Source organism: Cricetulus griseus (assembly GCF_003668045.3).
Source record: "Cricetulus griseus strain 17A/GY chromosome 1 unlocalized genomic scaffold, alternate assembly CriGri-PICRH-1.0 chr1_0, whole genome shotgun sequence".
Classification (NCBI taxonomy): domain Eukaryota; kingdom Metazoa; phylum Chordata; class Mammalia; order Rodentia; family Cricetidae; genus Cricetulus; species Cricetulus griseus.
In genome coordinates, this window is record NW_023276806.1 from 195,727,047 (window position 1) to 195,752,787 (window position 25,741).

The window sequence follows — 25,741 nt, forward strand, 5'->3', positions numbered from 1 at the left end:
GTCATACAGGCTCCGGCTGGGGAAGCTCCACCTCTTTGGATGGGGACAAGGCTCCATCCCATCTCTGTATCCTTCAGCTGTCATCCTGGCATCTGCCTTGTGGGACTGCTAATTACTGCCTTTTATTATATTTACACTGCTTAATTTTTTTCTCGGCAATGTACTCTTCCCTCTAATTAGGTGTAGTGATTAGGATCTCTTTTATGTGTGGCAGGCGTGAGCCTTTGAATGTTGGAGGTGCCTGGTGACTTAAAGGAAACTGCAGGCCCATCAAACCCAACTCCCTCCTTTTCATCCTGGCCAGTGAAGCAGCCCAATCAGGAGGAGGCAGCTGAAGCCAGGCTTGGGGGTGGAGGGGAGTGCCAGGCTCCCCTAGAAGCTCCAGAAGAAGAAAGGCTCAGCAGGCAGAAGCCCATGGAGTCCCAAGGGGACCATGGCTTCTAGCTGCGGACACTTAAGCTATTGGGATGGAAGGAGGCTTCTTACACCAAAGGACATGCAGTGTTGGCCATGGAGGCACTTTTCAGGATGCCAAAGCAATTTCTGCATGTTTATAAGGCAACTTAGGCCCAGGGCAAGGGTTTGTGTAGAAATTTCACTGTCAGCCAGGAAGCTACCCACACCTATGCTAGAAGACATCAGGCCAAACTTGAGCTTTAGATATATTGGCATACATGTGTGCAAACACACATTCCCACTGTACATCCTCACTGGCATGCAGGCATACATACACATGTGCACCCACTCTTGTTTATGTATACCTCTACACACACACACACACACACACACACACACACACACACACACACACACACACTTTACTCCGGATATGCACAAGTGTGTTGGCTGGTTTACAGTACTGTGATCGAATAACCCAACAGAACCAACTTAAAGGAGGAAGGGTTTCTTTTCTCACGGTTTCAGAGGGTTCATACACCATGGAGTAGGGCAAGCAAGGTGGAGTGCTCAACTGACAGCTGTCAGGAAGCAAAGAAGAGCAGAAACAGAAAAGGGGCCAGAGCAAGATATAGTGCCAAGGACAGTTTCCCACCCCAGTGATCCCAGGCCGTACCTTCCAGAAATCAATGCCTTCCCAACAGCAACATCATATTATGAGTCCATCAAAGGATGAGTCAATCCATTGGTAATTACTATCTAATTGTTTCTGAAAAGGTCCTTTCAGACACACCCAGAGATAAGCCTCATTAATCTCCTGAGCTCTTCTCAGTCCACTCAAGCTAGCAATTAAAATTAACCATCAATACATGCTCGTTAGGCTTTGGTGACAGTGCATGCCAAAGAGGCCACCTGGCTCCCTTTATGTACACACACAGGTGCTCACCTGCATCGGAGTGCACTCAGAAACATTAGGGCGTCTGTCTCTAGTATCACTACATGACAAGAACCCCAGCAGCCGTGTAACAGGGCCACTAGGAAGGGAACACCAAAAGAGGCTGCAGGTCTTCTAGTGCCCAACTTAGCCCCCTAGGCTTACCAGCAAGCCTTGGGGATCTCCTGGTCTCAAGACTCTTAGAAACCTACAGACCTCATGTGAGTTCTACCACAGTCACCAGCAAGAACAATGCAGGACCCTTTGAGCAGTTCAGGGTACTTGTGCAATGTTTACATGTCATCATATCCATTGGGCACTGGGCTTGCTCTTTGATGACTTTATAGCACGTAGAGCTTGTGAGCCCACCTTTTTGAGCCCACCAGCTGCTCTTTTTACCTAGTCTCAAGTTTACATACGTGAAAATAAACATTGGCTAGGCAACAGCCATGACTTGTTCTTTGTCAATGTGTGCCAATACAATGTGTGCATGTGTGTGCATGTATGTGCATGCATGTATGCATGCAGGTGTGTGTGAGGGCATGCACCAAGGAGAATGCCACAGCTTAGCAGGACTGACAGCTGTAGCTCTGAGGTGGCAGAGGATGGCCTCAGGAGGCGCTGTGCCAGGATGGAGTATGACAGCCTTGGCTCTGGGCTGTGTCGCATGCCAGGTTTTCCTAGAGGCCAGCTGGGGCCTTGTAACTCTATCATCTGGAGGCCTGAGCTGGCCTCACAGACAACAGTGCCTACATGCAATAATAACTCACCACCAGATAGCATTGCATTGAGGCAGGGAAGACAAAGGTGCCTCCCTCATATCTGTGAAGAAGAAATAGGTTAGAGTGACTGGCCCTCTGCCCAAGCCTTGTTTGGTTTCTGAGAGCTACGTGATCCAGAATTGTATGCTCAAGCTCTTTTTTTTTTTATTGGAAGAAATTGTTCTTGACTTTGCTAAGAGAACCAGTTCAAAGTGAAGCACTAGACATGGGCTCATCTCTTTGTCCCCTCTGTCCTCCTGCCCTTTTATACTTCCCTTCCCAACACACTTTACAAATCAGAGCCCTTTCTCTTTGGACCCCAATAGCATTGCAGGTCTAAGAGGTAGCCTTCCCATCCCTCTGCAGTTTGAAAGACATGAGGCTTCAGACCGGCTTTCTCCCATGCTAATAATGCCTTCTAGCTCCATCACTCTTGCATGCACAGGTCCACATACCACACCCCCAGGAACATAGGATCACACCCACAGGATTCTTGGCTATTGATCTTCAGGCTCTGTCCACCTTGTTTTCTAAACCAGAGTCTCTCACTGGCCTAGAGCTCACCACATGGGGTAGCCTAGCTGGCTTGTGAGCACCAGGATCCTCCTGTTTCCATGTCCTGAATGCTAGGATTACAGGTGTGTGCCACCATGTCCAGGGATTTTTTTTTTTACAAGAGTCATAGGGCTCAAATTCAGTTCTTTATTTTTGCAAGGGAAGCATGCTACTAAGTGAGCTGTCATCCCAGGCTCATGGGCTTCTCTTTGTGCCAGCTTTTGCAGAGCTACAGACAGATATCCATGAGCTTACCAGTGACCTGGATGGAGCTGGGATTCCTTTCCTGGACTACAGGACCTACACAATGAGGGTGCTGTTCCCAGGGATTGAAGACCATCCTGTGTTGCGGGACCTTGAGGTAAGAATCAGTGTCCACCCCCATGCTGGTAGCAGAAAGTCCAGCATCCTGATTCAGATGTTAGAAAACTGAGACCGGGGAGACAACACATCTTGCCTGTGGTCCCCCAGCTTGTAAACACTAGCCAGTTTCCTGGTGGAGATAGGACCAAAGCAGGGAGCCTCAGAGAACAGATTTCAATAAGGTTTGGGTGTCTTGGGTATTCATAGAGCCCTTACAGGTTGAATGGATAGAGAGGACGTCTTCCAAGAAAAACTATACATGTATGTCTCTGATACTTTTCTATTGAGTGGTAAGACACCATGATCAAGGTGACTTACAAGAAGAAAAAGTTTATTGGGGCTTACAGTTTCAGAAGGTGAGTCCATGACCACCATGAGAAGAATGACAGCTAAGAGGCAGGCATGGTGCTGAAGTGTTAGTTGAGAGCTTACATCTCAAGGCAACAACCATAAAACAGAGAGACCTAACTGCAAATGGAACAGGCTTTTACTGCCTCTAAGCACACCCACGCTGTTCACCTTCTCCAACAAGGCCACACCTCTTCATTCTTTCTAAACAGTGGACTTAGGTTTAGTAAAGCACAGTATGAAGGATTTTACTAACTAATTGGTGCTCAATAGATGTATAAGGGATTTTACTATTTGATGCTTCCTTGGAGAAGTCAAGTGATGGGTGAGAAAGGGAGGTGGAAGTGGGAATGCAAAAAAAAAAAAAACAAAAAACAAAACAACAACAACAACAAAAACCAGCCCAGTGTTGTACTGCTATCAGGAACCCCCATCTTTGGAAAACATTATCCCATTTACTGTCTAGCATGCGATCTCACTTATGCATATATTCATATTACCCGCTATTCTGAAAGAGCTTTAGAATGGCTTATCAAGATAAATACCAGAGAAAAGTGAAAAATGATGAATGTGGAAAACAGGGAAAAATAAGTCTCCTGAGGGATGATCATTGTGAAGTTGTGAGCCGTTAAAATCCTTACTCAGTTTTAAGTACTTTTCATGCAATTAGCCATCTACCTTCCCAGCATGAGAAGATGAACCCATTTTATAGGTGAGCAAAACAAGAGAACAGAGATGCCAGTGAATGGCTAGTGCACACAGTTGCTGGGGACAGAGCCTGAAGTAGAGTCGAGGCTGCCAGGCTTCATGCTTTCTTCTGGCTGTGAATCTGTGGGCCATAACTCTGGGAGTCTTTTTGCTTTGCTTGCCTATCGGGAGGAAGCAGAATATACAGATGAAGGCAAGATGCAAATTCAAGATGTCCACACAATTGCCCACACAATGGAAACAGACCCTTTGCTCAGTGTTGTAGATAATATGTTGGAGGGAGCGTTCACATGGGTTTCTTTGGTTTCAGCAGGCTGTGTACATACTGCTCATTCACAGCCATGCATGAAGCACCTGTATTTCTCCACACATGCTTATTGGATGGTGCAGACATGTATGCATGCAGGTGTGTGTGTGTGTGTGTGTGTGTGTGTGTGTGTGTTCATGCATGTGTGTGTTTGGGTGTGTGATTTTGTAATGAGAAAATGAGTATTTCTGTCTTACAGATGTTCTCCTTGCCTAACTGATAGACACTACTAAGCACTTTTAGAGACTACAGGCAATAGCATCACCTTCTCTCTGGAATGAGCCCCTAGTCTTTATCAGTGTGTGTGTGTGTGTGTGTGTGTGTGTGTGTGTGTGTGTGTGTGTGCCCGCACACGCACTCACACGCATGTTAGTGTCTATACATGTGTCATATATTCACGCACAAAGATACTAGGTGTCTCAGGATATTCATTCCATCCACCACCGTGTTTGGACTCTCCATTTCACTCCTCCTCCTTTCTCTTCTTCCTGGTCTCTCACTTCATCTTTCCTCTGCTTCACTTCAGTTTCACGCAGACACCAGCATTCTCAGGACATAAAAGAGCTCATGAGTTTCTAGTTCAGAGAAATCAGGGTGGAAAGCTGATCGTTCACTGTCAGTGTTCACAAGTGTGTTGCTGGTGTATATAGACTATATGCTTTACTGTCATGATCTGACTGCCAACCAGGTGGGGATCCTGGCCTAGAGTATCAGTGTGGGAAACATCTGAGTGAAAGAATATCTGTCTGTCTGTCTGTCTGTCTGTCTGTCTGTCTGTCTGTCTGGAGAGGACACAGCAGTCCCAGCCACTGCACTGATAGCCTATCTGTGTGCATCAAAGGGAATAGCCTAAGAATTCAACCAAGATGTGTATATAGAGTTATTTTCCCCATTTCACTAGTTCAAATGAGAACATAACTTTTAAATGGGTTTTTTCCAAGCCCAAGTCAAAATTAGGCTCAGAAATCAACTATGCCATGCCTAGGGCTGTGGACCTTATGTGGCCTTATTGGACTATTATTTGTTGGTTTCCAACTTATTCTTGCTATGTAAAGTTCCTCCTTAGTGTTCTGGGTGACAGCCTTTTTATGAAATCAGCATTTCACTAACCTTTTATCTTCATGGGACACGCAACCACAGCATAAAGTGTGAAGGGAGCATGTCCTCTTGCTTTGGTAGGTCCCTAGGCCACATGGGGCAAGTGGGGGCATTTGAGGAAGAGACTTTCCTGACCCTAGTCACATACTAATACTTTAAAAACACATAAAGAACTTCCAGCCACACACTCCTGGTTTTGACCCATCACTGGCTCCTCAATTCTAACCTATTGGGTTACAATTAAAATTTACTATCCAGTTTTATAGGCACAGAATTCAACTAAAGTGGGGAACCATCTGGGTAATAAAGAATATTTGATTTCAGAGTGACTTTGGCCAGGGATAGGGAGGGTGGCAGAGTATGAAAGTGGTAGTCTGGATACCCTTTCCCAAGATCCTTCACTTCTATCTCCACTCTTATCAAATGGAGAGAAAATGTCCACCTCCAGCACAGGACAGAGAGGGATGCTTGTCTGACATCTAGAAATTCCTGGAAAACAGAGACCAGAAAGCCACAGTCCAGGACATGCAGAGGCAGGTAGTAAAACTACTGCTGATTCCATGCATAGGGTGCATGCCAAATACTCCACGTACATTATCTCATTTAATATTCATAAAGCATTATGACACAGATCCTCATGTTCTCATTTTATACATAAGGCAGTAGACGCTGGAGGGGTTAGCGTTCTCTTCCATGTATAGTTCCTATGATATCTAATGTCAGAACCCAGGCTGCTGGCCGTAGTACCTTACCTGCAGGAGGCTGGCCAAAACTGTCCTGCCCTGGGCCCCAGGTGCTTGCCAGCCACAGGCATATAAATTTTTTTAAGGTGCAAGAGAAGCCCACACAGTAGGTCCAGATTGGGTCTTAATGGTGTGGGGTGCCATGTAGCTGGTACAGTGTTCTCTCTATATGCCGCACTGCCAAACCTGCTCATGGGTACCTCTCCCTTTGGCAGTCAGCCCAAACAGCTGGGAGAGAGTGCCTGGGAAGAGTGCAGGGAGAAACCTGTGTCAGCTTTCAGACAGCCCCTGAGTCCAGGAGTGGGGTAGACATGGTGACAGGTGGGGAGTTTGGGTTTGCAAATCCAGCTCTGCCCTTTAGCAGAAAGGTGGCCTGGGAACAAGTGTGGTAAGTTATCTGAGAAACTGAGAAGATGGCAACTGTCCTATGTAAGATCATTAAGAATGCACATACTGGCCAGGCATTGGTGGCACACGCCTTTAATCCCAGTACCCGGGAGGCAGAGGCAGGCAGATCTCTGTGAGTTCGAGGCCAGGCTGCTCTACAGAGCGAGTGCCAGGATAGGCTCCAAAGCTACACAGAGAAACCCTATCACAAAACAAACAAACAAACAAACAAACAGAAGAATGTGCATGCCCATACTATGCCTTGCACATGGAGCCCAGTAAACAGTATTATGTGTTATAGTTAGTTCAAGTAGCAGAGGAATCGTTCTGAGGAGGTGAAAGGGCAAGAGGTAAAGCATGACTGTCTGTGTGAGGTGGCAGTCACAGGTTTGGGGGAAAAGGAGGAAGTAGACAGCTGGTAGATAAACGCCCGAGCTGCGCAAAGTGAGGCTTCCATGTATCCATCATCAGTACTGCATCAGTCTTCTATGGATTGGGAAGCCAAAGGGGCCAGATATAAGGCAAGCCAAGGCTGGGCACATTTGTGACAATGAGGGCCTCGGGGGTGGGGCCGTGATGAGGGCCAAGATGAGCTGCCAGGTTGTCCTGGCTGCTATCCACTGTACCCTCTTGGCTCGGACCTTCTCCCTCTTTGTCTGAGAACTGCCCTTGCACATACTAGTACTGCAGCCAGAGGAATTCCGAAGGACTGGCTTTGGGAGCAATCAGGCTTCCTCTGAGATCCCAGAACCACCAGAATGCACTGCAATCAGAAAAACTCACAAAAGACCTCTTCCATGCAGAAGAGACAGAGGCCCAGTGTGCCCTCTGCAGAGGACCTGGAGACTTGGAACTGGCTTCTAGCTGATGCCAGCCTGCTGTGCCTGAGCCTGAGTCCAGAACACAAGGGCTTCTGATTCATGAGGAGAGTGACTACTTCTGCCATCTTCTGTGACCTAGAGCCAGCAGGCCATCTCTGTCTGCCTCTGTCAGCCCTTGCCAGTTGAAACCTGGGAGTACAGCAGGATAACATAACTGCCCTTTGTGACTTGGCTGTGTATGGTACTCAGTGCAACAGGCTTCTCATGAGTTGTTTGAGGTCAGGTAGGACATAGTACTGACTGCTTGGGTCATGGCCCTAGCTTGGAGGCTTCTGTCTTAGTATCCTAAGGAAGCTCCTGTCCTCACACTGTCCCAGAGGTCCTAACAGATCCCGCTCCCTAGAGCATGGACTAAAGGCGCCACGGTATCCAAGCCAGTTCAAACAGGACTTGTCATAGAGGAAGGTCCATATGCATATTAGCTCTCTCAACAACTGTACTTATCTGGTGAAGAAATTGACAACTACTAGGTAACAGTGACCAAATTCAACCCAAGCTTGACCAACTCTGAAACTGTGTTCTTGACTTTGGCATACATGACAGTCCTTCTCAAAGACCCAAGGGGCTGGGACATAGCCCTTAAGTTGCTTCCTTGGTACCTCTGATAGCTGTCCCTCCTGCCCCACCATACCATTAGGACTGCATTCAAGGAAACACGCCCTGCTCAAGGATGCCCATGAGGGCCAGGCCTATGGCTGCATTCCCAAGAGCTCATTAGTTTTCTCAGAAGCAAATATGCAGAGCCATGCACATACATTACTGTTCAGCACAGTGACTGACAGGTCCCCACAAGAGCCCACCTGTCCCACCCATCAAGCCACTGTTCAGGTCAAGAGGCAGTACCAGGTCTTCAGGCATCCTGTGTGCCCCTCCCAACTGCCCAAGCAGACTACTTTCCTATTACCATGAAGTGATCTTCCCTGTCCCAAATCAGTGTTTAAATGGATTTATGTGGAGAGTGAGCTCACTCCAGTGTCTTCCTTTTCATTCAGTGTGTTCCCAGCTTTTGCCACTTTGCTATGGCTAGTAGTAGGTCATTCCCTCTCAAGGCTAGGGAGCGTCCATCCATTCCATTGCTGCTAGGCAACTGGGAGACACCAGCCTGAGGTTCCTCTGAACAGGGCTACTGTGCCCCTTTCTGGACATCTCAGGGACTGTCCTTCATGCTCAGCTAAGTGGCCAATGAGTGTCTCTCAAGATGATTGTACCATCCTGGGGATTTCCCAAACCCCCTATCCTTCAGGAAAAAAGGTAGAGTCACCTTTCTTCTCTTCCCCTGGGTAGAGAACATTAGGGTGTTCCTTAGAGGCCTATCTCTCCCTTTGCTAAAATAGGTAAGTTGAGGTACATAGAAGATAAATGACCTTGCACAAGCTTACAGAGTGTGGTAGTTTGAATGTAATTGGCCCCCATAAGTTAGTAGGGAGTGGCAGTATTAGGAGGTGTGATTTTGTTGGACTAGGTGTGGCCTTGTTAGAGGAAGTGTATCACTGTCGGGCTAGGCTTTGAGGTCTCCTTTGCTCAAGTTTCACTTAGTGTGACACTCAGACCACTTCCTATTGACTGTGGGATCAAGATATAGCTCCTTCTCCAGCACCAAGTCTGCCTGCACACTGCCATGTCCTGCCATGATGATAATGGACTAGACCTCTGAAACTGTAAGGCACCCAATTAAATGTTTTCCTTTATAAGAGTTACCATGGTCATGGTGTTTCTTCACAGCAACTGAAACCCTAACTAGCACACAAAGTGTGGTGGTGGCAGAGTCCAGGAGAAATCCAGTAATCTTGATTGTTTGTCTGCAGGACTTTTGGGGATGTCAGGTTGCCTGGTAATCCCTCAGGCAGGACACAAACCACAGCAGTTCTGGGCTTTCAGAGCTCCAGAGAGTTAGGAAATAGTCTGGGGCACAGGCCCTTCATTGGCTCTGCATCACTATCAGGGAAGAGCTGAGGTTCTAGAGTCTAGCACAGGTGGGTTCAAATCTCATGGCTACTTCTTAGGAACTGTGGCTAATTCTCCTGGTATTGGTGGCTGTGTCTCAAAACTGTAGCTACTTCCCTACTTTATGGGCTGTGATGGAGGTTAAAAAGACACTAGGTTGCATGTTTGGCTCCTGAGAAGGCCTTGGTAGTGTTAGCCAGATCAACTGTGCCTAGACTAGAGAGAGTGGGAGCCTATTCTGTGAAGCAGTAAATGGGGCACCCAGAAGCTCACATTAGGGCCCCAAATCTCCCCCACAGGTACCAGGCTACCGGCAGGAACGTGTGGAGAAAGGCCTGAAGCTCTTTGCCCAGCTCATCAACAACAAGGTGTTCCTATTATCTTTCATCCGAACTCTTGAGTCTCAGCGCAGCTTTTCCATGCGCGACCGAGGTAATGTGGCCTCTCTCATCATGACGGTACTTCAGAGCAAGCTAGAGTATGCCACTGATGTGCTGAAGCAGCTACTGGCTGACCTCATTGATAAGAACCTGGAGAGCAAGAACCACCCCAAGTTGCTGCTCAGGAGGTGAGAGAGGCCTAAGGTGGCCAGCAGAGGTCAAAGTACCCCTACCCCAGCCCAACCCTTATGTATGGCTCCTGGAGCCCTTCATGCACACCAGACAGGCTGCAGAGGGATCAGCTATGCTTCCTAAGGGTGAAACACTGATCTATGGGAGGCCAGTCCCACCCATTACCTGCATGCCTACAGCCCAGCTCACCACAAATCCAATTTCCGTTATACCCCTGCCCTTCTGTTCCCTGAATATGTAATTTTCTCCTGGAGTTCGGTACTAGAGATCAATTAGGTCATGACCTGGCCTCATTTAGGCCAGGACTAGAAGTAGAAAAAGACCTTAGGCTGTCCATGTACCAGCAACAAGAGCAGCATACAAGACAGTAGAAAGGAAGCCACTTGGGCCCCTCCCAGACCTGATGGGAATCTACAGTTTAACAGGGAACTAAGTAACTTGAATGCGTGTTATCATTTGAGAAACAGGAAGTGAAAGTCTTTGGGGACAAATGACTCAGTCCAGCCCAGGAAGCAGATCCTGACCCCTGTCATAGGCGCCGGATTCCCTGCTGGACAAAGTTAGATGCTCTTAGGTCTCTCATCACTATGACCAAACATCTGATACAAGCAAATTAAATAAAGGAGTGGCTTATTCAGGTTCATAGTGAGGAAGGTAATGGTGGCTAGGTAGCCAGTGGCCACCTTCCTCCAGCAATGTCCCACCCCTTAAATGTTTCATGAGCCCCCCAGAGAGTGTCACCACCAACGGGGGACCCAGCATTCAAATCTGTGAACCTGTAGGAAGCATCTCATTTGAACCATAACACATGCTTCCTACCATGTTTCTAAAGTGTCAGCCATTCCTACTCTGTGATTTTGGCTTGCTTAGAAAACACAGGACTCCTATTCTATATGGGCATCCATTTGAAGGTTGCCCATTTCTCTTCTCAGCTGTTATTCCAATGCCCAACCATGGTATGGCTGCAGTTAGAAACCACCATACCCAGCTCTCTGCCCAGACCACTCCATCCTTCTTCCTGACCTCTACCCTGTGGTCTCTGGGTCAGACTCCAAGCCTCAGTAGTGCTAACCCTGTCTTGCAGATAGACAGCTTTCCAAATAGTTTGCTTTAGGCTTCTTTTTTTTTGGGGGGGGGGTGCACATTTACCTGCACAGCTGCAAAGGGCTGCAGTGCCAAGGAGAATCCCACAGCTCTGCAAACGGCAAGGTAGATAATTTTGATTTTTGTTTTACTTTCACCATGTAGCCACCCACTGGCATAATTCTAGGGTTGCCGCTGCCTGCCAGCACTCCCACTGACAATTTCCTGGCATGGTCTCATGGTCTCACTCTGGGTCTCTGTCTCCTCTCCTTGTTTTCTACTTGTGCTCCCCGGATGCTCTGGCACAACACCCCCTCTTCCTTCTGTTCTTCTTGCCACTGACTCCTCCCTGCCCCACCTCCAATAGTCTTTCTCTTTCTCTTCCCTGGCTTCACTGCATACCAGCAGCTATCCAAACACCTGGAGGTCTCAATTACCAGTATTCCCTAGCAACTATGTATTTAAGTTCACCAAACCTGTCTAGACGCACAAGTATGTCTCTGGTGCTGACCATATTCTCTGCACAAGTTTCAACCCCTGAATGGGTGGAGCTCAAACCAGTAACACTGCCTCAGCATCTCCTTCCTTCTTCCTTCTTCCTTCTTCCTTCTTCCTTCCTTCTTTCTTTCTTTCTTTCTTTCTTCCTTTTCTTTCCTTCCTTTCTTCCTTTTTTTTTTCTCTTTTGCTTTTTTGAGGCAGGTTTCTTTTTCTCTAAGCACCCTGCCTGAATTGAAACTCACATTGTAGACCAGGCTGGCCTGGACCTCAGAGATCTGCCTGCCTCTGCCTCCCAAGTTCTGGGATTATAGACATGTGCCACCAACCCCTGGGGGCATCTTCTTTCACAAAAGAAAAGAAATAAGTAGGCTTGAGTCGTGACATGAAAGATGGGGGTTATATTCAAATAGCATTCCCTACCATTGCAGAAGTTTCCTTAGAAGTGTGCAGCAGCCTTTGAGATACCACAATGCCAACATATCTGTGGATGAGCTATGGTCCCCCTCTGTGTGGCTGCCAGTACAATGAGTCTAGATAAGGTAACAGGCTCCATATGGAATACCTTGTCTCTACCGTACCACCTTCCTTCCCAGGCCCTGACCAATTAGATCCCTCTGCCTTTTGTTTTCATTTTCTTTATCAGCCTCTCCCCAAGTTCCTTTAAGGCTGTACTATCCAACAGGAAATCTTCAGTCATAGGTAACAATGCCAATCTAAATTCAGTAAATTGAACAGACTTCAGCTCCTCAGTGGATACACTGGCCACATTTTTAGTGTTCAGTAGCCACATGTGACCAGTAGCAACTGGACAGCTTAGGTGAAAACCATAGCCATTGCTGTGAAGTGGTATGGGACAGCACCTCTGTAGACCGGGAAAAACCTGTATGCAGTATATGTGTGCCCAGAAGGCAGACTTTCAGAAAGAGCTGTGTTCTCAGCCACAGGGGCCTGGCAAGCTGTAAGATTCTCCAGTACATAAGGTCACCAGACACTGTAATCAGCAAGATGGTGGTAGGTTCTTCCTTTCTCTACCCAGTCCATGGCCTCTGACCAGTCATTTTTTGTCTTCTTTCCCCCATCCCCTCGGTGACTGATGCCAGGACGGAGTCGGTGGCTGAGAAGATGCTGACCAATTGGTTCACGTTTCTCCTCTACAAGTTCCTCAAGGTAGGAAGGGTTGAGGACACATTTCCAGCTCTACTATGGTTCATCCTCTCCTGGGAGTAAGTCTTTCCTTCTCAGCCTGTCCTACTTCAGTCTATAACCACTATGTCCATTCTTATTGAGCCTGATACACCCAACCCACGTGAAATGCAGTTCTTTATCATCAGGAAACTGAATTGAAAAGAGACCCATGGCTACTTCCTCCCAAGCGAGGGGTCAATGTACCACTGAGAGGGTTCCATGTGGTCCTAAAGCTAAATTCCCATATCAGCTGAACACAAGCAAACTGTGAGTTTCCAGGTTCCTCCCCATATCCCAAGCTCCTCCTTTTCCCCCAGTACCAGGCTTATGGAAGCTGATGAAGGGTCCTAGGGCAGGCACATAAGCATGTTGCTGCTGATAAACTGAGGATGAGCCGGGGAGCAGCAGAAGAGCCAAGCTGCTGGGCTTCTAGTCATGAATTTCAGAGAACCAACCTCTGTTTCTTGATTGGTTCCCAAAGGAAGCAGGATGGGGTGGGGTACGAGAAGGGGAAGAGAGGGAGGCAGGAAGGAGAGAAGGTAGGAAGGAGGGAGGGAAGGAAGGAAGGAAGGAAGGAAGGAAGATAGGAAGGAAGGAAGGAAAGAAGAAAAGACATGTTCTGGACAGGTGGTAGGAAGGAACAGAATCTCCTGGATCTACAAGGTGGGAAACCCATGCAAATCCGAAGAGCACAGAAGAAGAAATGGGAAAAGTGAGCCAAGAAGCAAGCAGGACCAGGAAAGCAAGGACAGTGGAGTGGGCCCTGCATGCCTTTGATCCCTGCATTCTAAAAGTGGAATTCTGCTCTCATGCAGGAGTGTGCTGGGGAGCCCCTCTTCTCCCTGTTCTGTGCCATCAAGCAGCAGATGGAGAAGGGCCCTATTGACGCCATCACAGGAGAAGCCCGCTACTCCCTGAGTGAGGACAAGCTCATCCGGCAGCAGATCGAATACAAGACCCTGGTAAGCCCTCTCACTGCTCCCCTCAACTCTGGTAGATCAGCTTTGGCACTTGGGCATCTCTGCCCTGAAGAAGGAGTGGTGAAAAAGATGAATAAATGACCTTACAACTTTGTCTGCTGTAGGGTTCAGGCAGGTGCTTCCCTGTTTCCCAGGCACCAGGGTACCCAGAGGCTCAGCTGTATCTCAGCCACTCTTCAGCTGGTGTATGGGTGTGATAACAGACAGGTGCTGAATTGAGTAGGCATGGCCCGGTAGGGGAGAGAGTGGAGGTCATACTGGTAGGGACAGATGGTCACGTAGACACGCTCAGATCCTATGACCAGATAAGAAGACGAGTCTCCTCAGTACAAAGCTATTTCTGCCCGCTGGAAGGCCATTCCAGGTCTTCAGTTCCCATCTTTTTAAGGGCTCCAGGAATCCCAATAGATTGGCTTCTTGAGAGCCCAAAGACACAGCCTGTGAGGGCTGCTTCTGCTCCCTCTCAGTTCCTGGCTCACAGAAGAAAGTCAGAGACTGCAATTAAAAGGGAGAAGAGGGAACACACCCTTCCAAAAATAGAGGCTTGAATGGATTTCTTAGTGAGAGAGGAATACCTTTCAACGTCTCCTGTCCCACTCTCCTGCATCCCCTTGCAACACAATGAGTTGAGATCACAATCACTCTCTGTCCTCAAATTGCAGCAGCCTTTATTTCCAGGAGGCCGAAAGGTTGTGCCCAGCTGGTGTCAGGTGACAGACTCACAGAGAACAGGAAGAAATCATTAAGTGGGAAACATCTGAAGACAGGCAGGAAAGGACAGGAGAGAGACATAGGTGACTATTTGGCTTGGAGTTGGCAGGGCTTCAGGGAAGGGTGCTCCTGTATGTGAAGGGGACACTCTGCCCAGTGGTGATGCAAGAAGATGGTCCTGTCCCAGGACAGATGAACAGCAGAGAACCCTGCTGAGCAGCCCAAATCTAAAGGTGGAAAGTGTGGGCACGTGTAGCCACTGGGGGAGCCAGGGATCTCTGAGTTTGCTGTTAGTGACCTTATCCTGATGGAAGCTGAGTTAGCACAGCCAAGGGAGAGCTGCAAAATTTCCATTGCAATACCAGGGAGCCTGCTGGAGTGCTAGACACTCACCTGGTTACCTGCCAGGGAGCTTACTAGACTAGATGCTTGCCAGGTTACCTGCTTGAGTGCTAGCTATCTGGGAACTTGCTAGGGCACTAGACAAATACCTGATTACCTGCCAGAGTATTCGATATATGCCTCCCCCACCCCCACCCCCGGGGGATCCCACTAGCTGTCTAGATGTCCCCCCCCCCCAGGAGCCTACTTGAAGGCTGCATTCTTTCCCAGGAACCTGATGGAATGCTAAATGTTCCCTGGGAGTCCACCAGATGGCTAGAGCCTCTCTGGGAACCTGCAGAGACAGCACCAGGTGGATGATTCCGAAGCAGTTGAGAACCAGGGGTAGAAGATATTTTTCTAAGCCTGGGACCCTTTCCTCTGTGAACTACTGCTTCCTCTCTGGAAGATGGGTGCCTGCCCTGAAGCCTGCTATGAGAGGTTGCCCTTAAGTACCAGTCTCTGCTTCATGGTCCTGCTGGGGAAAGAGTTCGGACAAGGCTATATTGCTGCCTAGGAGGAGGCTGAACTGCCCATCACTGGCCTAGCAAAGGACAGCATGGTGGTCAGAGCAGGAGGGAGGGGTGTGGAAGGTTCTTAGGAGAGAGGGAGGGAGGGGCTAGGATAAGGCCCTCATAGATGTTTAGCTCAGAGGCCTGGCCTCCCTTATTTTCAGTTCAGGACATTTTGAAGGTGAGAGTATGATTTTTTATAGATTTAGGGATTTTCCCCCTTCTTCTTAATGGAATAAGCATGTTCTCCATTTGTGCTCATAGCAGTCTAGCTGCTAATGAGAGGCAGGAATCCAGGCCTTGGGTTCTGATTACCACCACATGGAGCAGGAGGAGGGCTGGAGTCTGGCTCTGCAAGCCAGATGGGGCTATTGGGAAATAGTTACTGGGAGGGGTGTGGCGTGTTTAACTACTGAGACAAAAGGCTAGTTGGGAACCCAGACCAGCAAGACATCTGGCCTCAAGTCCCACAATACCCAGGCCTCTCTGCCTGGCTCTTATACACCCCTGGCCATGCCTGTACTTCTGCTTGCTCCACTGAAGTCTACCCAGGGAGCCCCAAAGTATCAGCAATACAGAAAGAACACACTGTGAGGATGGCTGATAGATGCTTTGAACGTCTCAAGGAAGGACACAGCAGGTGAAGTGGTTTCAGTTTCTTACCTTTCTCTGAAATGAGAACTGGAGGCATGCACTAGCAGCGGCCTTGTCACCTGACCAGGGCTTCAGGTTCACAGCCATGGAGGCCTCTTGGGGGGCCTGAAGCTGCAGTTTTTAAAGGGCACCTTTTTATACTTAAAGAACACATTGGGTTTCTAATAGATCCAGCAGCTCCCAATCAGCCCGAAATGTTTCCCAAAACCAAAGCTATTAAATCTTTTAAAACAGGAGCCCAGTTTCTCATTAGTACTGAACATGTGTGTGAGGGTGTATATGAGTGCACGTGTGTGTGTGTGTGTGTGTGTGTGTGTGTGTGTGTGTGTGTGTGTGTGAGAGAGAGAGAGAGAGAGAGAGAGAGAGAGAGAGAGAGAGAGAGACAGAGACAGAGACAGAGACAGAGAGACAGAGACAGAGAGAGGGAGGGAGAGAGAGAAAGAGAAAGAGAAAGAGAGAGGGAGGGAAGGAATTGTGATTGTGTTTTGGAGGAACAATAAAAAGATTGACACATGAAGTTTGGAGTTGGTGAGGGTTAGGCATCCTAATGGGGTGTGTGTCCCCTTGCACACAGGTATGCAAGACATGGTGACACCCTGGCTTTCTAGTCCATCATGGAGAGGAGTCATTCATGAAGGATCCCAGGGTGCTGCTGAGATCTGGGAGATTTTCCCACTGTCCTCATCCCTGTGATCTCTCCTGCCACCCACAGGTCCTGAGCTGTGTCAGTCCAGATAATGCTAACAGCCCAGAGGTCCCAGTGAAGATCCTCAACTGTGACACCATCACTCAGGTCAAGGAAAAGATCCTGGATGCCATCTTCAAGAATGTGCCATGCTCTCACCGGCCCAAGGCTGCAGACATGGACCTGGGTAAGAGGGCTGCTTCCCAGGGCTATCCCTATGGCTGGTCTTGGTGACTTCATGCTTTCTTGCATCAGCGTAGTGGAGCTGGGCTTCAGGGAACAGAGAAGGAGCAGTGGGGGGAGGCAGGCTGGGTTTGACTTTATAGTCTGCTTGGGATTGGTGGGAGAAGGTCCATGAGCCTCAAACAAAAGAGAGGGAAAAGGCCACCAGGTGCTCTGTTGGCAAACTTTCCTGAATGGGCATGCCTCTGTGGTCTTATGAGTGGCAGAGTGCTGGCATTGCAGGCGTCATATCTAAATGAAGGGATGTGAAGGCAAAGCCTGCTCTTCCCAGTCCCTGTGGCCAAGGTCTCGACACTGCCTTTGTGCCCTCCTGGCTGTCCCTCCCCTCTGTGCTGTGCCTATAATTTTTTGCTGAATACTCACAGCTCGGGGGGATCTGGGTCAGCCATGGAGGATGGAGAAAGAGAATAGAGGAAAATGAGATGTGACGGCCTGCTGTGGAAGAGGATGACACTGTGTTTGAATGCTCCATAAAGAGATGGCACAGCCTCTATAAACAAGGGCATTCCACCCAGGGCCATTTGTACTTTGCCTGAGTATTCTGAAGATTGTCACACTGAGATGTCCTCTGGAGGAGGCTCTGAAGAGTCCAGGATGGAAAAGGGCAATTCCAGCATTGTTGTAGTACTGGATGCGAAGCCTGATGTCTCTAGGTCCTTGCTGTATGACCTTGTCCAAAGAATTTAAACTGCCTGTGCCTTCTTCCTTTGCCTGTGAGGCAGAGATAATTACAGCAACTGCTTCATAGTAAGAGTTCAGCGGGAGTGATGCATTGAAAGTTTTTGTGTGGCCTGTCTGGACCATGGGAGGTGGGAAGATGCTGGGAAGGACACTGGCTTGTGACTGTTTGTGGATCCTGGGGAGTATGAGGATGGTGTTGAGTCCTGGCAACATGGGGGGGTGGGAAGACCCCCAGAAGCCCTGAGCACCCATCTGGGCTCTAAGCTGACTTCTGCTAAGCCGAATAAGACAGATGGGCATCTATGATTTTGCTCAAATCCAGGGTGATTTTTCAACCTCCTACCCTGACTGCCACCTCCCCCCAGATTCTGACGTCTAAAGATCCTGAGCATCAGGAAGTTCTGTTATCTCCTTGAATGTTTCATATCTCCTCTTAACCCTGTCTTGTCCCACTAGGCTTAAGACGAGAGATGTGTGCAGGACCCAATGCCCCTCTTCCTGAAAGTGTCTCTAAGTGTCTTGTTCTTAGGACATGGAGGAGTCTATGCACCAGGGGAGTTTCGGATGCACATCCATGCATGTATCCCAGGACACCAGTCCTTAGACTGGGGCGAACTTGTATGTCTATATGTATTTGCCCCATGTCTGCTGCTGTGAGGGGCCCCATAGACTAATGGAAAAAAGGCCCCTGCTGTAGAGCCAGTGGAAAATGAAATGGTTGCAGGATGGAAGGCTGTGATGCGAATCCCTCTCATTGCACAGTATTCTCTAATGTCTTGGGTGGGATAACCAGGGAGCACCACCATTCATTATGTTGCTTTATCTATGAGCCCAGAATGAGGCCACCCCTCATCTTCTCATTGTCAGCATCTGTGAAGTGGGTAGGGGTCTGGAGAGCATGGGTGCTGGAAGGCAAAGGGACGACTGAGCATGTGTCTTGTGCTTGAGATTAGGGTAGCTTCATTAGGAGCCAAGCAGTAGCTTGCTCTACTTGAAGTAGGGCTCAGTTGCTAATGAGAGATAGCTTCTCTGCTATGTTAAAAGCCATGCCTGACCTTGTAGGGAGAGGGAGGTGAGGCGAGTTGTCCATGGAGATGAAAGTGCTTTGGAAGCTTAAATCAAGGTATAAAAAAAGGATGTCATTGTCACCACAAACCAGTCTATGTCAAAGACCACCTGGCATACAGACTGGGTGAGGCCCTGTCGGCCCTGGGCAGATAGCAGAGCACCCTCCACTCCATCTCTTTGAGCCTATTGCTTCCATGGTGGAGGGTGTCTGGCACTAGCCGCCTCCTTTCCAGATGACCAGCCCCTGTCCCAGACTCAGCTGAAGCAAGAAGTCCCTCTAACACCTCTATTGTCATCCTAAAGAAATCCATCCCCAACTCACCCTTCCCTGGTATGAATTGTATTTTCACCTCTCCAGTGGTCCAGCCTGCTGCTGCTGTCCCCAGCACATCTACTCATGGCTTCTGGGATTGGAGCTTTCCCAGCATTCCTTTCATCTCTACATGAGCCTTGTCCCAACCCAGATGTTAAAGTTACTATGTGGGCAGTTGTGATTGGCAGAGATCTGAGGGAAACAGAGCCAATATCCCACTAGTATAGTGGCATGGCCCATACTCATACATGGTTCTGTTGCTCACTTCCAGTAGTGTGTCCTACCCTGTACAGGAGTTCTTCACCACAATAGAAAAAGCAGGCTTAGGTTGGGTAACTTGGCCCAACTTCAGGGTCTGTAAGTGCTCTGGTGTTTAAGCTGGGATAAGCCAGTATGCATTTTTATTTTTATTGACATGGCCCACTTAGGGCGTGCTTATCTGGGCATAATTCAGGGTGGGTTGAGGAGTCCTCTTTCTCTCTCTCTCTCTCTCTCTCTCTCTCTCTCTCTCTCTCTCTCTCTCTCTCTTTCTCTGTGTGTGTGTGTGGGGGTGTGTGTGTGGGGGGGGGGGTGTGTGTTGGAGGTTGGCAAGTCCAAACTCTATAGGATGCACTGGAAGGCTGGAGGACCAGGGAACAGTTTATGGCCATCTGCGTACAGAACTCCCTTTGGCTTATGGATGGGCAGCCCTTTGCTCTCTGTAGACCCTTCAACTGATTGCATGAAGCCCACCCACATTCTGGGGACTATTTGCTTTACTCCAAGTCCCTGGATCTCAGTGTTAATCTGATGTACCCACACCTATAACAAATAGGCTGAGTAATGTTTTTCCAAGTGTCTTGGTACTAAGGCCCTGCCAAGTTGACACATAAAATTCACCATCACAGGACCAAAAGGGTCTGCCTGGATTACAGACTGCTGGGGTGCATGGAAGGAAAGATAGTCACAGACAGAGGTTTTAGGAGTGTAGGATTCTCAAAGCACAGTGTCCAGGTGGCACTCCACTCTGAATGTATGAGCTGGCCCCATCAGTTCACAGCCATGACAGGGGGTAGTTCCAGCTACCCTGGAGTACTTGAACAGGGACCTGTTTGCATCTCATCTCTTCCATTAGCCCCCCCCCATCTTCAGAGCTCATCTGATGTAAGTAAGCTAGCTACCAGGAGTGGTGGCTAGGAGACTAGAAGCTCACCACTGCCTTCTTCTCTGAGATAAGGACGCTTCTTGATATCTCCTACTCCCCAGAGGGAATAAAAATGTTTTCCTTAACTTCCTAGCACAAGTGGGGAATCAGCAGCTCAGAGAGGCACAGGCTTAGGTCCATGTCTCACAATGGGAAGGTGGTGAGAACACCCATTTCCCCCTAGTCTCCTCCATAGACCTTTCTCCTGCCTCTGTGACTACCTGTGACCATCAGAGGTTCCTCTGGTTTAAGCCAATGCTCTGTCAAAAGCCCCCAGAACTCTGCCACCCACCTCTGTTTTGCTACTGAAGTCATTCTGAAAGGATTTTTTTTTCAAATAAGAAATCCCTGTATGCAATAAAAGATATACCCTCTTCTGGGTGAAATACAAAGGGTTCATGGCTGCTGTCTCTCCCGTTTGCATTTTTTTCTGCCTGGTGATGGGAAGGACAGATAAAGATAATGGGATTTCTTTTTTTTAAATCCCCCCTCCCAGTTCTCTCCTTGGAAAGTAGAAGTATAACAAATTGGATTTCGAGCGAGTCTGTTCTCTGTCCCTGGTGCCTGGAGCAGGGCATGGGCCTGTGGGCAGAGCTGTGGTGAGAGAGGTCTCAGCCTGCAATTTTCTCTTGATACATGCATATGAATGCCAGGGTCACCTTCCTCCCTCCTCATGGCCACCACCTGCCTGTTTAATTCTGTTTTGACCCAGCACATGATCTGGAGCCAGACTGTGTCAGAGAATAGCCACCAGAGTTTGAGTTGGTGGTACAGCCTTGTGATCCCAGCAATGGAGGAGGCTGAAACAGGAGGATCCCATGTTCAAAGCAGGCATGCTCAGGCTAGCCTGGGCAACTTGTTAGACCTTGATTCAGAGTATAAAATGAAAAAACGAGAGCTGTGATGTAGCTCAGCCAGTGGTATAGTGCTGGCCTAACACACACAATCCCTGAACTCAAAAGTCCCCTGGCTAGGCTCCCCTTTGCCTCTCCTGTGACTAGCTGGGCCAGGGCACTTCATGGTTTATAAGATCTATGTTGCATTTCTATTTTTGAAATTGCTTCTCTTAAGCCCTGACTTTCATAGTTCAGTAATTTTTTACTTGAGAACTTGTCATAGGGTCTTCTTTAAAAATAAATAGTTTCAGATGGTCACCCCCCCCCCACACACACACACACCGGGATCAGTTTTCTTACTCTTTCTTGTGTTTTTTTTCAAAGGTCTAGGCATTGAATCTAGGACACTGTGCATGCTAGACAAACCCTCTATCATTGAGCTATGTTCCCAGACCTCTTTTTACTTTTTGTCCTGAGACAGAGTTCTCCACTAAGTTTCCCCAAGCTGGCCTGCAACTTGCTCTGTTGCCCAGGCACTTTTGAACTTGTAATTTTCATGAGCAGCCAGGATTACAGGCCTGTTGTCCAATCCTGTTAGCACTCACTCTATACCCACTACCCTCTCATAGTTCTTCCAGTTGCTTGTGGTCCCTGGCCCAGATCCTTCAGGGTAGTGCCTTTGCTGAGGCTGTCATGCCTCACGTGCTCACAGGTGTGCATAAGAGAATCTTGCTCCTCTTCCAGCCTCCCATGGGTTCTGTGTGATGGGACAGAGTACGCTTCTGGAGAGAGCCTGCCTCGGAGCCCACGGGGTGGAAGTAGAGGTACCTGTTGGAAAGTGGGGCCTCTAGGCTCTGGCTTTCCTGATTCAGTCTCCTTCTCACTTTGCCTGTCAGCATCAGCCCTTTGGAAGCCTCCTGGGACAAGAACACCTGAGAGTGATCACAGACAGGAGAGCTGGGCGCTGGGTGCTGGGCTCTGGGCTGTCACAATGTATGAAGGATCCCCTGCCTAGAGTAAATGGTGAAAGAAGCTATGCTGCTGTGCCTCCCAACCCCCTCTCTCTGCATCTCTACTTCTGTCTCTGTCTGTCTGTCTCCCTGCACCCCGTGTGTGTGTGTGTGTGTGTGTGTGTGTGTGTGTTTGTACACTTATGCATAGGAGCCTACCTGTAAACAATGCTGCAAGAGCCAGGGCTGAAACTGCTGGGGAACTGTGGGCCCTGGGAGTGGTTTACCCCTCAGTATAGCATCTGCCTAGGCGCTCTCTTAGAGGCAGTGTCTCCTTCCAGGTCAGCTGCAGGTGAGGCCTTCCCTACTCTGAGCCTGTATCTCCACTGCCAAGCACACGCCTCTTCACAGAGGCACACTGTTCCCATCTTCCATCAGCAGCTCCAAGTGCTTCCGGCTCACGTCCGGAACACTCCTGAGATCTGTGCCCTGTCCCCTGCCTGTCTTTACCCACCCCTCATGTTTCTGTCTGGAAGAAAAGTAGCCTTCTTTTGTAGGTCTCTCTATTCACATTGCTGTAAGACTGGCCTTGCCCCTTTTTAACCTTTCCCCAACCCACAGTCTTTTGCTCAAGCTCACACACCGTGGTCTGACCTCCTGGATCTTGTGGGCATCTTCTGATAGTCAAAGTTCCTCAAGTCTTTCACTACAACCTATTCATTCATACTCATGGATTCATGAGGTCACAAGTGTCACATGGGATTAGAATACCCAGCTCTTGTAAGCTAGGCAGAGGTGTACTGCCCTTCACAGTCCAGTGGAGCAGCCCTGGCTCCCCTCACACTCTACTCCTTCCTTTCTCCATCCAGCCGCTTGGAGAGCTCAGTAAAGACAAGGGTCTTGTTCGCCTCTGTTACCTGTGTGGCACTGCATTGCCTAGATCCCCATGCCAACAATAAATGTAGTGTGAGAGTGGTACTCTGGGACTTTCCACGTTTGCTTGTTCAACATGGTAGTCACAGCAGACACCTCTTCCACATGGTATGGTCGGTATCCTCATCTGCAGAAGTATTGCCAAGAGTTACCAAGGTTCATGTCAGTCACTGAGCTTGCCATCTCATTAAGTACCTAGAGGAGATTTTTACTCCCTCACTGGCATTTAGGGCAGCCCCAAGGGACTCTGCATCCACCCAGAACACTGCCATTGGCCGACTTGTTCCACTGTCCCTTGACTATCCTGATATGGCCGCCTCATACAGAGCAAAACAGGTAAACAAAGAGACAGCTTTTATTTTATAATTTTTACCACATTTTAATTAACTTATTTTAGGCACATGTGGTGGGATATGGAAGCACATGGATTCTATATCACACATATGGAAATTAGAGGACAACTTAACTCAGTTCTCTCCTTCCACACTGTGTGTCCTGGGGATTGAACTCAGGTTTTCAGGCTTGGCAGCAAGCCCCTTACCTGCTGAGCCATCTCACCAGTCCAAGAGTATTTTAATACTGGTTTTCCTAGGTTATAGTAGATACTCGTCTGGTGCAAAGAGCATAGAACTAGGGATTTGGAGACCTGAGCTCTTTTATTCCTTCTCTCTCTTTTTTTTTAACACTTAATGTTTAACATGCAATAATATGGAGCACAAAAATAAGGGTTGGCCCCTCCCAAGGGCCTCCTGAACTGATCAAGACAGTGGTACGGGCAGCATGGGGCCCTGGGCTCTGCCCCTCTTGTCTTAAGCTGGAAGGTCCACTCTACCTCCCAAGCTCTTCTTAGATTTCTCACTCCTGGAGAGGGGTAAGGGTTTATGGACCCAGCATGCAAATCAAGGGTGATGGATGCTCATAGGACAGGGAGAGTGACTGGCTTTGACTTGATTTGGCCTCTCGCTGTGCCTGCCTTCCTCCCTAGAGCTCAATGGCTCCCACTACCAGGGCAAGATCATGAAGAAGGACAAGAGCATCCAGAGGCTGAGCCCAAGTCCACAGTAGGATCTTTCCCGCAGCCTACCAAAGACAAGGGAAATGTTTAATATTTATTTGGTGAAGAGGTGACTGAGTGAATGAATGAATGAATGAATGAATGAATGAATGAATGAATGGGGGGGCAAGTGAGAGTACAGATGGATGACTGACAACTGGAACTCTGGGTCTTCCGAATCTGGGTTTTCAACATCATGGGCATAGGACATACAGAACAGTATATGGGTGGGAAGCCAGAGGCCAGAGCTAGCCTCTGGGAGGTTCTAGGACAGCATGGGAGGTTGGTCAGCATAGACACACAGTGGGAAAAGTGTGCTCCAATGGGATAAATGTGGTGACCCTGGCCAAGTCCTGGGGAGCAGTTTCCTTATTGATGTACTACTGAAAGTCTACCTGGGAATTTAGGGGTGCCTTCCAATTGTATTCCCGAACTCCCATCCACCCAGAGATCAGCTCTGTGGCTGCTTGGTAGCCATTGCCTCTTTATCACAGACCCAGGGAATGGAATTTCCAATAGCAGCTATCTACCCAGCCCCCAGGTTTTCTTCCATCAACAGTGGATTGGGATGGCACAGAACTTCATTTTTAAAAAAACCTTTCTAATCGTTCAGGTAAAAAGCACATAGCAATTTTTCTGTGTAAGAAGTAACAAAAATAACAGGCTTAAGGGTTCTGAAAGCAAGGCTAAGTGCCCCTTAATTCCATCTTACAGTCCTTATATTGATATTTAAGGAGACATCCTTAACTGTTTGAGACTAAAAGACAATAGTTGCCACCTCCCATATACACACAGATGTGCCTGCCCAAGCATGGGGCTGGGTTGGGGGATGTAAGACGGGGCAGCCCGGAGGCTGCTCTTGTAGCCCTAGACCCCATGGCCAAGCATTGGCATCAGTGGTATGTGTCTTGCCTGCCCACGGCCCAGCATCCTTGCCAGTGTCTTGGCTGTGGGGAAAACATCTCACCAACATGGCAGGACACTGTGGAAAGGGAAGCTCCAGGACCACTGAACACAGCCAGTGATTTATCAGACCCCTGAGCTACAAGTAGGAGGTTTATTCAGAGCAGCCACATGCCAGCATCAGCCTGGCCACAGGTGAGGGTGCAAGTCCATCCCTTCCTTTCCCTTCCTCCTCCCAGCACATGGGTGGCTGGGCATTGTCTGCACCGAGAATGCCCAGAACACAGGGACTCCTTTGTGGACACTGAGTGACCCCAGAGGAGGAGTCTTCGAAGATCCCTGGGTGTGAGCTCAGCTGGCCAGTACACAATGAAAAGTGGCCTGGCCTGATGGCCTCTGTGTCTGGCTTCCTGAACTGACCTGTTTTTCATTTTCCTAGTTGTACTATTGGTGGAATGTGGGACGATGATCAAAGACCAGGTCACATTTTTCAGTTCCCATAATCCCTTTCTCCCAGGTTGCTAGCAGCAGCTCACAGTTCCCCTCCAACTGTAGCTCACTGTCCATCTGCTATGGATGTACACATGCAAATGTGAGGAGGTCCTCTTTTTACTCTGTATAAAACAAGCAACCATCACCAAGTCACCGGTGCCCTTCCTTCATTTGCTTGTTTCCTTATTCTTTCATTGAGTGAATATTTGTCAGGTGCTTCCTGTGTCTGGTGCACCATGCAAGCCCTGCTGGTAGGCATCTAGCATCATTAATTTCTTACTCCAAGGACAGTCTGTGCCCTAGGGGGGAGACTCGGCCTTTTTCTGCCCTACTTTTTTGAATGGGGGCATGGAAACAGACTGACTCCCATTTGCTTATATAATTACTGGACAAGACTCA

At 48.6% G+C, this 25,741-nt stretch overlaps 1 protein-coding gene across 7 annotated transcripts in view; it reads left to right on the forward strand.

The window, feature by feature from the left end:
• The window catches only part of Plxna4 (plexin A4), a 568,362-nt gene that overhangs the window by 517,958 nt on the left and 24,663 nt on the right, over positions 1-25,741 (forward strand). For all 7 annotated transcript variants that reach the window (XM_035451557.1, XM_027391406.2, XM_035451558.1 and 4 more), the window contains 5 exons: positions 2,865-3,007; positions 9,725-9,993; positions 12,679-12,745; positions 13,579-13,725; positions 16,714-16,873. In XM_035451557.1, the coding sequence (XP_035307448.1) occupies positions 2,865-3,007; positions 9,725-9,993; positions 12,679-12,745; positions 13,579-13,725; positions 16,714-16,873 (786 nt within the window). The remainder of the gene's footprint in view (positions 1-2,864; positions 3,008-9,724; positions 9,994-12,678; positions 12,746-13,578; positions 13,726-16,713; positions 16,874-25,741) is intronic.